This window comes from Perognathus longimembris, chromosome 7 (genome assembly GCF_023159225.1).
Source record: "Perognathus longimembris pacificus isolate PPM17 chromosome 7, ASM2315922v1, whole genome shotgun sequence".
Taxonomy (NCBI): domain Eukaryota; kingdom Metazoa; phylum Chordata; class Mammalia; order Rodentia; family Heteromyidae; genus Perognathus; species Perognathus longimembris.
In genome coordinates this window covers 62,292,941-62,305,699 of record NC_063167.1, presented here as the reverse complement: position 1 = coordinate 62,305,699, position 12,759 = coordinate 62,292,941, and the positions used below count along the sequence as shown (strand labels likewise).

The 12,759-nt window shown below is 37.3% G+C and overlaps 1 protein-coding gene across 3 annotated transcripts in view; it reads left to right on the top strand.

Moving 5' to 3' along the window:
• The window catches only part of Syde2 (synapse defective Rho GTPase homolog 2), a 32,674-nt gene extending 25,941 nt beyond the window's left edge, over positions 1 to 6,733 (top strand). For 2 of the 3 annotated variants that reach the window (XM_048351686.1, XM_048351684.1), the window contains exon 7: positions 5,604 to 6,733. In XM_048351686.1, coding sequence (XP_048207643.1) covers positions 5,604 to 6,103 — 500 coding nt within the window. In that variant the 3' untranslated portion in view covers positions 6,104 to 6,733. Of the gene's footprint in view, positions 1 to 4,994; positions 5,041 to 5,603 lie in introns of all 3 variants that reach the window. The other variant, XM_048351687.1, reaches the window with a different exon arrangement.
• Positions 6,734 to 12,759: the final 6,026 nt, after the last annotated feature.

Here is a 12,759-nt window from a genome sequence, read left to right as displayed (position 1 = left end):
CTGCCACTTGAGCCACAGCGCCACTTCTGGCCATTTTCTGTGTATGTGGTGCTGGGGAATTGAACCCAGGGCCTCATGTATACGAGGCAAATACTTTTGCCACTAGGCCGTATCCCCAGCCCCACAGGATTTTATTTTGATGAACTTAATGAGTTTATCAACCTTATATAAGGACAAAATAAAAACTTACCTAGGTTAGGTGCTATCTTTTTGTGTGTGTGTGCCTGTATTGGAGCTTGAATTCAGAGCCTGGACACTGTCCTTGAACTTTTGTGCTCAAGGCTACTACTCTACCACTTAAGTCATAGCTCCACTTCTGGCTTTTTTGTGGTTAGTTGGAGGTAAGAGCCTCACAGACCTTCCTGTGTTGGCTGGCTTTGAATCGTGATCCTCACATCTTAGCCTCCTGAGTAGCTAGGATTATAGGCAATGAGCCACTGGTACTTGGCTCAGCACTACTTTTAATTAATACTCAGTTAATAGCTTTACATGGTTATTCAAATTATCCCCACTTAAGTATTTTTGAGGTTAGCCTCTTTCTTATCCATTCATTATTACACTAAATGACCAAAGGCCAGCATTCGTTTCCCAGTATATCTCTTACCTATTTCAGAGGTCAAAGAAATTTATATTTAATTAGGTGTTTTTAAAAAAATGAATCCTGTTTTTAAGTTCCAGATTAAAAAATAATCTCATCCCATACTGCATAGGCATACACAGAACCGTTCTTAGATGCTTAGAATCTCACACAGGGGTGAAAATGCCTGGGCCCACAGTTAGACCAGATTCACATCTGGTCTATGGCACTCGCTTGCAGGGTGGTCTCAGGCAACCACTATAATTTCTCTAAGTCTCAGTTTGTTTCTTTACGCTTAGCACTGACCTTGCATTTGTTAATTATGAAGTTTGAGGCAATTATGAAGTTTAAGGCAATGAGCAAATTGGTAGTATAAAGTGATCCCTCAGTAAGTGTTCTTTGATTCTTTGTTACTCTTATTAAAATACTGTAAATCAGAATGATCAAAGCACAAAGGAATGTTCTAGTCTTTTTTCAATAAATTAATTTTTAAAATTAATTTTAAAATTAATAAAAATTTCCGTTTTTAAATTTACCAAGTTAGAATTTTATACAGACCTAAAATTATTTCCAATTTATATTTTACTTACCATTGTAATGCAAATTGTTTTTAATTTGTAGTTTTTATTTTACTGTAAATTAGTATTTTTAAAAAGTTGACTCACAAGTCTTTGATAAATGACCTAATTTCTCATTTTGGAGCCCAAACTCATGTCAGAATTTTTTTTTTTTTTTTTTTTTTTTGCCAGTCCTGGGCCTTGGACTCAGGGCCTGAGCACTGTCCCTGGCTTCTTTTTGCTCAAGGCTAGCACTCTGCCACTTGAGCCACAGCACCACTTCTGGCCATTTTCTGTATATGTGGTGCTGGGGAATCGAACCCAGGGCCTCATGTATATGAGGCAGGCACTCTTGCCACTAGGCCATATCCCCAGCCCTCATGTCAGAATTTTAAATGTGTGTTTCTTAATTTTTTTCTAGAACTTATTTAATTCTAATAAACATCAGTAATTGGGAAAATGTTCTTATCATAATCACAAATGAAAATTAGCCTCCCTTGAAGCAATTTAGTTCCTGAGTTTTTGTTATTAAATATATATCAGAAATTCATTTCATTTCATTGTTATGGCATAGGAGGCAGAAATTTAAATTATATTCTCTACCATAGGAAAAGCAGATTCAGATTTCATATTGACTGTTTCAATGATGAACCTTAAACAACTCATTCATTCTGGATAGCTTCTTATTGCAAAGATTTGTGTGTTGTTGGTTTAGAAAACAACTACATTTACTGCAATCTTGTTTTTTTTTTTCTTTAAAGTATCTCAGATAAAGAACAGAAAAGGGCAAAAAGATGAGAGGAAGCAATAGCATTACCTTCTAAGTTACCTGCTACTAGATTTAAGAAAAGGAAGAAATTGCCAGGTGCTGGTGGCTGAAACTTGTAATCCTAGCTACTCAAGAGGATAAGAACTGAGGATCCAGGTTTAAAGCCCTCCCAGACAAGAAAATCTGTGAGACTTTTATTAAGCACCAAAAAAGCTGGAAGTGGAGCTGTAGCTCAAATGGAAGAGTTCTAGTCTTGAGCAAAAACCCTCAAGAACAGTACCCAGGCCCTGAATGCAAGCCCCAGACTGGCACAAGAAAGAAAGAAAAAAGAAAAGAAAGACAGGGAGAAAGGGGGGGAGGGGAGGGAGGGAGGGAGGGAGGGAGGGAGGGAGGGAGGGAGGGAGGGAAGGAAGGAAGGAAGGAAGGAAGGAAGGAAGGAAGGAAGGAAGGAAGGAAGGAAGGAAGGAAAGAAAGAAATCAAGCAGTTACTAGATGAAAGAATTGATGGTGACTTGGAGAGTGTATGTGTTGGGGCCACGGCATGTTAACTCTGAATGCACATCCCAGGTAGTCACAGAACAGATTTCCTTTCTACACACATCTTTTTTTATTTTTTTTTTTATCTCCAGAGTTGTAAAGAAGCATAATTTTCCCCTCTTCCTTTCTACTGTCTAAACTTTCATGTATTTATTTTTTTTTCATTTTGGGCAAGAAGATGATTTGTACTTGAAATATCATGCCTTCAAAGTTAGAATCCTACCATATCAACATTAGCAGGTCCTGCTAGATTACCACCCACCAAGCACTAAGGTTGTCTGGAAGTAGCTTTGGGGATGACAGATTGGCAAGGGCCCGATTGAGGAACAATGGAAATGTACTTCCCTTTTGTCTTGAGATTTCACAGAACTTTTTCCTTTAAAAATAGTTTGCTGTGTAAAGAAAAGTTACTTTATAGATGGGGAACTAAGTATAGAGTGAGTGCAAGTCCTAGTTCTTTGTTATATAATGAATGGAGTTGAGGCAGATTTGCTTTTTTTTTTTTTTTTTTTGGCCAGTCCTGGGCCTTGGACTCAGGGCCTGAGCACTGTCCCTGGCTTCTTCCCGCTCAAGGCTAGCACTCTGCCCACTTGAGCCACAGCGCCGCTTCTGGCCGTTTTCTGTATATGTGGTACTGGGGAATCGAACCTAGGGCCTCGTGTATCCGAGGCAGGCACTCTTGCCACTAGGCTATATCCCCAGCCCCAGATTTGCTTTTTTATTCTCTCTCTACACTCTATTCTTAGGATTGAATTCAGGACCCTCTAGCTTGCTAGGCAAGTGCTCTACCACTGAAGCCACACCCTCAGCCCTTAAGTCTTTTTTTTTTTTTTTTTTGGTACTGGTGCTTGAACTCTACCTGGGCATTGTCCCTGAGTGCTAGCTCAAGGCTAGCACTCTTACCACTTGATCTACAGTTCCACTTCTGGCTTTTTGGGGGCTTCTTTAGTTCAATAAGTTGGGATCTAAACAAAGATAAGAATGAAATATTCTAACTACCAGATGTTAATTAATACAGATTATAATAGAGACAACATTATGATCTTGTAAGCTATGTTCCTCAAATAGAAGGATCTCTACCCCCTCTCTCTTTGGTGCTAGTACTGGGGCTTGAACTCAAAGCCCAGGCACTGTCCCTTAGCTTTGTCACTGAAGGCTAGACCTCTACCACTTGAGCCACAGCTCCACTTCCAGCTTTTTTTGGTGCTTAATTGGAGACAAGAGTCTCATGGACTTTCCTGCCTGTGGCTTTGAACCATAATCCTTAGATCTCAGCCTCCTAAGTAGTTAGTTAGCATTGCAGATGTGAGTCATTGGTACCTGGCAGCAATAGGTTTTTATGAGTCACAGGCCCACTTTTGACCTTTTGGTGGGAACTGGAGATGAGTCTTACTGACTTTCCTTCTGGCTTCACACCACAATTCTCAAATCTTAACCTTGCTGAGTAGATAGGATTACAGGTGCCAGCTACTAACACCCAGCTTTTAGTTTGTTTCCGAGACAGGGCCTCATACTAACTTTGCCCAGGCTGGCCGCATACCTGAATCCTTCTATGTTCACCTCCTGAGTAGCTGGGATTACAGTGTTTGAAATACCTCAGTGCACATACTAAAACATGAAATTTAAGTTAAAAAAAGATATAAGTAAAAATTATGTCTTTGAAAAATGTAGTAAATATTGTTATTCACTGAATATCACTTTGTCTTCTTTTGTGAGAAAGACCAGCATTCATCTTATAAGGTCTGCATGTTATTACTGATTTGTATCCTTTATCTTAGAGTAGGAAGTATAAAAAGAGAGACATTAATTAACATAATAAACAATAGAAAGAAAAAGGAATTATGGATAATCTTTACTACCTTTGTCTCAGTGTTTTAAATGAAGCCTATTTTATATACAGAAGGACCTTAGACAATATTTAGTAATAAGCAGGAAAACCTTGATCTGCTATGAATTTCTGTGGTAATCTTCTACATGATCACTATAATACCAAAAGATATGATATGTTTTATCTGAGAAGAATATAACTGCCAGGCACTGGTGGCTCATGCCTGTAATTCTAGCTACTAGGAGGCTGAGATCGGAGGATCAAGGGTCAAAGCCAGCCAGGGCAAGAAATTTCATGAGATTCTTATCTCCAGCTAACCACTAGGAAACCAGAAGTGGCACTGTGGCTCAAGTGGTAGAGTGCTAGCCTTGAGCACAAAAGCTCAGGGACAGCACCCAGGCCCTGAGTTCAAGCCCCATGACTGACTTTAAAAGGGGGGCACTGGGAATTGGCTTAGTGGTAGAGTGCTTGCCTAGTATGCATGAAGCCCTGCATTCGATTCCTCAGCACCACATAAACAGAAAAAGCCAGAAATGGCGCTGTGGCTCACGAGGTAGAGTGCTAGCCTTGAGAGAAAAAAAAAAGCCAGGGATAGTGCTCAGGCCCTGAATACAAGCCCCAGGACTGCCCCCCACACACAATGAATATAAATAACATGAGGAATATTATTGGGGTTTTAAAATATGTAACCAGAATGGGAAAATAAAATATCTGTACTATTTCCAGGCAATAAATGAAGACTTAGTAGCTAATGCTGTATAATCAAACTCAGGTAACGACAAATGGTAAACTAGTATTTATGCATTTTATCAAAGTGAAATTTGGGCTGCTTAGTAAATTATGACACTGCTGCTAATTGCAAAAAGCCCACTAAGATCAGAACTTTAGAGTAATCCCTTTAGATGTATTTGCTTCATTTAGATGTTTGCAGACAAATGGAACTGTTTGTTTTCTTTTGTTTGTACACAAACATGCCTTGCCTGCTTTTTGCTCTAGCCTTTAATTTAGGAGAAGCTACTAGCTTAGCTGTTTGAATTATAGCTAGATAATAATTAACTTGCACAGAAAGTTAATCAACATTGAAATTTCTTTTTATTTGGGGATGTTATGATGCAGCATGAATTAGCACCACTGAACATTCTTCTAGCTTTTATTCCTAATCTTAATTATGTCTGATGACAGAAAAATAATTATGGAATGCTGACCTTTGATAGTGTGCATGTTCTGTTTTAATGCATGTTTGTAGTTGATTATTAAATGGCTTATCTTTAACTTTGTTTTTTTAAAGACCATTTAGATCACTATCACTAAAGTCAATTTATTGTTCATTTCTAGTGCAAGGTGTAACTATCAAAGAATCAACAGACAGTTTGTTCCCAGAGCAGTCATCTTCCCTGAATTATCTGAGGCGGAAGAAAGAACGACCTTACATGTTAAATTTTCATAGTACTGATTCCCCAGGAATACTTAGACCAAAGCAGACCAAATTAGATAGTCCACTTAGCAATCGGTATGCAGGCGATTGGAGCAGCTGTGGAGAAAACTACTTTGTAAATACAAAAGAAAATTTAAATGATGTGGATTATGATGATGTACCTTCAGAAGACATAGAAGATGGAGAAGATTATAGCAAAATGGATGCAACAGAAATGATGATTGAACAGCCAGTTCCCATGTCCAAAGAGTGCACATTTCAGACATATTTGACGGTGCAGACAATTGAGTCTACAGTCAATCAAAAAGTTAATCTCAGAGATCTACAAGAAAGCATTGACACTTTAATTGGCAACCTGGAGCGGGAGCTTAACAAAAACAAGCTTAATATGAGTGTTTGAGACTGAAGGGTTTTCTTTTTTCTTTTTCAAAAATAATGTCAAAGTTTCAAATTAGCCTTCATTTTCTTCCTCAGGCCTCTTAAAGTTTTTTTTTTACTCTTGAAACCTTCATTTAATTTTTAATAAGTTCATATGATTCAATTTAAAACATTGTTCATTAATATAATTTTGACTAATTTTGTTACCAAACTTGTAGGGGTGAAGGTAACTTGAACATTTGGGGATGTTATAAGGAACCTTGCCAGTTTTGTGGTGGTGACTTTCACATGCACTTAGAAGGTTCAGGGAGGTCATTTGTTCCTCCAGGTTTCATGCTGTATTGAGCACTCTCGTGTAGCTAGGGAAAGATGTCTCTTTTAGAGGAACATTGAGCTGCTCAGACTGATTTGCAGTAGCAATCTTGTACACTGCAACATTATTTGGTCATATTTCATTTGCAATGCAAATGCTGCTATAAGAAAACCTTTTTATAAAAAGTAAAATTATACAAATCTTAATGTATTCTGTATTAACATTCAGTAACTATTTAAACTTCAAAGTTAAATATTTTTATAATCCTGAAAAATCTGTATATATTTATAAGTGCATATATGTATAGGTACTAGAGTTGGGGGGAGAAGGGGAATTAGACAATCACACACATTTTCTTTTTTTTTTTTTTTTTTGGCCAGTCCTGGGGCTTGGACTCAGGGCCTGAGCACTGTCCCTGGCTTCCTTTTTGCTCAAGGCTAGCACTCTGCCACTTGAGCCACAGCGCCACTTCTGGCCGTTTTCTATATATGTGGTGCTGGGGAATCGAACCCAGGGCTTCATGTATACGAGACGAGCTCTCTTGCCACTAGGCCATATTCCCAGCCCTAATCACACACATTTTCTAAGGCATATATGTCAGCAGGCTAAAATGATTAGCTTGCAGATGGCTTTTTCAGGGAAAGAACATATAGTTAAAGGAGAAGTTACACAAAACCACTTGAGTAGAAACACTTTAGAAACATCTGAGTAGAAAGAATAGATTTTCCTTTTTGATTAATAGTCATGATATCCTCTGTGAAAATTAGTCATTTAAATTGAAATCCTCTAACTCCTTAAGAGATATCAAGTGCCTTCTTCTGCACTAATGACTTGGATATTTAAAATTTGGTCTGTGCATTTTTTTTGTGTGTTCTGTGATGTTGTATTCATTTGTAATAGCACAGTTAGAACATTGACTTTATAATGACCCCTACTTGTTTTGAAAGAAAATATCTGGGCTGGGAATATGGCCTAGTGGCAAGAATGCTTGCCTCATATACATGAAGCCCTGGATTCGATTCCTCAGCACCACATATATAGAAAAGGCCAGAAGTGACACTGTGGCTCAAGTGGCAGAGTGCCAGCCTTGAGCAAAAAGAAGCCAGGGACAGTGCTCAGGCCCTGAGTCCAAGCTCCAGGACTGGCAAAAAAAAAAATTGAAAGAAAATATCTTGCCAGCATACTACATTATTGATTTTTAAAAATTAACTTATTTTGGCTAAGTATATGTATAAGCTAGCTATTATAACAATTGTAGTAGTGTTTGAAAATGTAAATTTAGAAGGTTTTTAAAAATTAAATTGAATATTTAAAAAAATTTATGCCTGCAGAATGTATACTTTAAATTTTTTATAAAAATTGACTTACCAACTTTTAGGTATGGCAGCCATTAAAAACTGGCTTTCTTTCTGGGGCTGGGGATATGGCCTAGTGGCAAGAGAGCTTGCCTCGTATGCATGAGGCCCTGGGTTCGATTCCCCAGCACCACATATACAGAAAACGGCCAGAAGTGGCGCTGTGGCTCAAGTGGCAGAGTGCTAGCCTTGAGCAAAAGGAAGCCAGGGACAGTGCTCAGGCCCTGAGTCCACCGCCCAGGACTGCCCCCCCCAAAAAAAAACCCCAAAAAACTGGCTTTCTAATAAAGTATTTAATGTAACTACTTCTATGCAATATACATTGGCACACAGAACAGTCATCTAATTTGAGAACCCTGATTTTTAAAAAGCCAAGTTTTTATAGGAAGCATTTTTTTTAAGGCTTTGTGTAACAATTTAGAATACCAAAAGAATGTAACAGGTATCTGTCATGAATAAACAATGAGAACAAAGTACTTTTAGGTGTTTTGTAAGGAAGCTGCCTATAATCTTCCCTTTGCTGTCATGTAAACTATGTATTATTGAATGAACTGTTCCAGAAATGTAAAAATTGTATTAAAAGATTATAACTTTTAGTGTCCTGCTATTATAATGATTTTAGGGGTCACTTACTTTAATATTCTTACATGTATTATCCGTAAATATGTATAATAGCATTTATTTATCCCAAATTTAATTTTCTAGAATCTGAATTACTTTAAAGACCATGCTTATTTTATTTTGGATGAGAATTGTTTTAAAGTTCATCTCTGCAACCTTAAGCAGAATATTCTGTAGACCTATGTTGTCTAAAGTACTGAGTCATAGCTACAAACTTTCTTGAGTGTGTTGATACAATTCAGGGCCTGGTCTTGTGCATGCTAGACAAGTGTTCTACCACTGAACTACATTTGCAGCCACTACACTTTTTATTGAATCTTCTGCTTCCAGAAGTGTGGAATAAATTCAAGTGCCTTTACTTTTAGTGGCCTGTTACTTCAAATCAATAATTAGAAGTGGTACTAGACAATTTAAAAGTATTTACAGGTAAGTCAGGAGAGTTTCCTCATCTGCCTATCCAAGTTACATCTTTAAAGAAAATAGTCCAAGCAACAAGGAATGGATTTTTTTTCTCATAGCTATAATTCCCTAAATCATGTTATGTGCTATTTGCTTTGAAATTGGCTCATAGCTTTTGTAGATTTTTATTATTTTTCCTGTAATGTGTAATTGCTTTAATACTTGACAGAAGAGAATTTAGTACTATGACTTTTAAAATCATACTTTTGAAATGCCACACTTGTTTAGGGTACTTGTACTTCTCATCCAAGGATTCTTAATGTATATTCATTATTTTCCTTTAATAATAAAAATGTCTTCATTATAACTCATCATTTTATATGCTTCTTAATTAGTTTTATCAAATTAGACTAAGTTTTAGCAGTCATCTTGGGATGATAAGCCTGCCTTGTTTGTGGATTTATTGTGTGCAGTTTTGACCAAGGATAGTCCAAAGTAAATTAATAAATCAAAAAAATTCAAAAAGGAAAAGGTTTAACTTTCTGCATGTACATCATGCAATTCTATAGGTACTAAGGGTCTACTGTATTTTCTTGGTATTTCTGTGTTCTACATTTTTCTGATCCTGTTCTTTCTTAACTTTGTTGTCTCTGCTGAGGTATTTTTTGCAAATGCTTCCCATTTACACTTTTCCCTCCTCAAAAAAGTACATGTAGATAAACTTCAAGGCCTTACAGGTCTGACCAGTCAGTCCTTCATTTCATCTCCATTCTTCAGTTTAATTGGGCCTGTGTTTAATTGCAGTCCTATGTTGAAACTCATTATCCTTTAAAATTTGAAGACATTTCACTATTAGATGATAATGTATATAGAAATGCCTTCATTCAGATCAGAGAAGCAATTAGAGGTATGGGAAGTAGTTGGACTCCCAGTGGACTGCAAAGAATAAGATGTGATTAGTGCAAGGGAGTGGCCATCAAATGAGATTCAAAAGAGTTCTTCATATTTATGAAATGAATTCCTTGTATTAGTTGCTGTTATGAACACTGCAGTTATCAAAATGCTTTACGGTGTTCTGCTCACTGGCAGTAGAATTACTCTGTGTTGGGTGATGATACTTGTAGAGTCACTACTAAAGACAAAGCAGAAAGACTTGATTACATTATCTATCAAAGTAATACCATGTACCAGATTATAAATCTTTGGGACATTTCATTTTTATTAATTAATTAATTAATTTTTTGCCAATCCTGGGCCTTGAACTCAGGGCCTGAGCACTGTCCCTGGTTTCTTTTTGCTCAAGGCTAGCACTCTGCCACTTGAGCCACAGCGCCACTTCTGGCCATTTTCTATATATGTGGTGCTGGGGAATCGAACCCTGAGCTTCATGTATACAAGGCAAGCATTCTTGCCACTAGGCCAGATTCCCAGCCTATCTTTGGTCTTTGGGACATTTCAGATTGTATCACTTTGAATTATGAGCCCTAAAGAATCAGTACAATGGTTCCTTAAAGCAATTTAATTTTCAAACCAAGGGTGACTTTGAAGGTTGGAATTTTTTTTTTTTTTTGCCAGTCCTGGGCCTTGAACTCAGGGCCTAGGCACTGTTCCTGAGCTTCTTTTGCTCAAGGCTAGCACTCTGCCACTTGAGCTGCAGCACCACTTCCAGCTTTTTCTGTTCATGTGGTACTGAGAAATCGAACCAAGGCCTTCATGCACGCTAGGCAAGCACTGTACCACCAAGGCACATTCTCAGCCCCTTGAAGGTTAGAACTTTATGACTTAAAATCCTATTTTTTTAGGTACATTGAAGTGATAAAGTTGTATTATGTTTCAGAATGACAAGTTCTAATTTAAATCTTGCTTACCTGGTTACTCTGGTATATGGAGAAATGCTCTTTTATCCTTTCTATCCAATTTTGAATCCATTAAAGTTTATTTGTTGAAAAATGAAGTAATACAGGGAGTTCTTGACTGCATTCTGACAGTGAAAAACTGGCTAACTTGGACTAAAAAGTGATGTCAGAGAGAAGGGGGCATCTTGATCAGGGGATGGTTTCACGGGTGATTATTATGTTTCATAGTTAAGATCTGTGGCTTTTTATAGTAATGCCTCAGGTTTTTGTTTGTTTGCCTTTTTGTTTTTTCCCTGTAGGTTGTGGGGTTTGAACTCTGGGCCTGGGCCCGTGTCCCTGAGCTCTTTAGCTCAAGGCTAGCACTCTACCACTTGAGTCACAGCACCACTTCTGGTTTTCTAGTGGTTAATTGAAGAGTCTCACAGACTTTGCTGCCCAGGTTGGCTTTGTGCAATCCTCAGATCTCAACCTCCTGAGTTGCTAGGATTACAGGTGTGAGCCTTAGTGTTTGTTTTGTTTTGTTTTTTTGTATTTTTTTAAAAGTTGGCAAGCTGAAGAAGTAGACTTGGAAAACAGTTTAGGTGATCAGAATGGTAGCCAAAGAGACCTATAAAGACAGACCACATTATTTTCTAGGCACTCTCTCGTCCTCTTTTCTGACCCTGGAACCTTCCATCTGAATATCTTTGCACTTGCCACCTGTTTGGAAAGCTCTTTATCCACATATTACTGAAAATGTTTTTTGTTTTGGTCCTTCACTTTTCTGCTTAAATACCACTTCTAATAGGCCAATCATAAGCCAATCATAAACTTGTTCATAATTGGGGAAAGAAGATGATTATTTTGTTGTTGTTTCTTGTATCCAGAACTAAATAGCTATGATACTGTTTGACTAAGCTGTAGACATAATTTGGTAAATGTTTACATTTAAGCTAAAATTAAGAAAACCTTAAAAACCATCTCTATACCCATTGTCACAATTTGTCAGCTTGTCTTAGCGCATTTTCATGGAGGTTTTATTTGTTTATTGTATCCACATATTTAGAATGTCAGCCCCAGGAACCTTGTTTATTTGGCTTGTCATGTGTAGGTAACTATCACATAAAAGATTCAACTAGCTGCTAAAAAATGAATGAGTGTAAAGAGATACTTGGAAAATAGGAAGACTGAAGGCAATAAGATACAATATGTGATTTGCAAAATAATCACCCCGAATAATAAACTATTAAGAAAGTAATCTTAATGATTTATCTTTCTTTTGGCACTAGAGTGGTCTTGTGGAAATAATTAACTTAAATAGTTGGTGACTTGGTAAGTTTGGGGTTGATTTTTAGTAAGTTTTTGCTCAAGTACAAATAATTAGCTAAATGATACCAGGATGAAAATATATACCTTGCCATAAGAAAGGAAGGTATCAAGAAAGATTTTACTAAGATGTATAATTTATTTCTTTATAGAAATTGTGAACAGAAAAAGTCCTCTTAATTTTAACTTGGTTAACTTCATTATCCATTTTTTCTAGAACTAGAAAACTTTTTCATTTTATTAAAAGAAACACCTGAAAACAAACCCTGAAAGCATTCTTTGTTAGTCAGTTTCAGACAAGTGACATTGGGATGGGTACTACATTTAATGTTTGTATTTTTCTTGTTGCTCCTGGGTTGGATTAAATTCATCCTTATTTGTTTGGTAAGGTCACCTGACATACTTTTAGATAATTTGTAGTAATCTACAAAGATTTTTTTTTTCCCTGCTTAGTGAAGGGAGAAGTATATATATGTGAAATCTTGGTGTTAATTTCAATAGTCTATATACTTTGGAAATTCCATTCCAAAATAAATTCTTCCATAGAAGTTTCAAAGTTCAGCTTATTGGGTACAATGGGTGTTAAATCAAGAAGGGAAAAATCCTTCGACTTTTTTTTTTTTTTTTTGGCCAGTCCTGGGCCTTGGACTCAGGGCCTGAGCACTGTCCCTGGCTTCTTCCCGCTCAAGGCTAGCACTCTGCCACTTGAGCCACAGCGCGCTTCTGGCCGTTTTCTGTATATGTGGTGCTGGGGAATCGAACCTAGGGCCTCGTGTATCCGAGGCAGGCACTCTTGCCACTAGGCTATATCCCCAGCCCCGACCTTTTT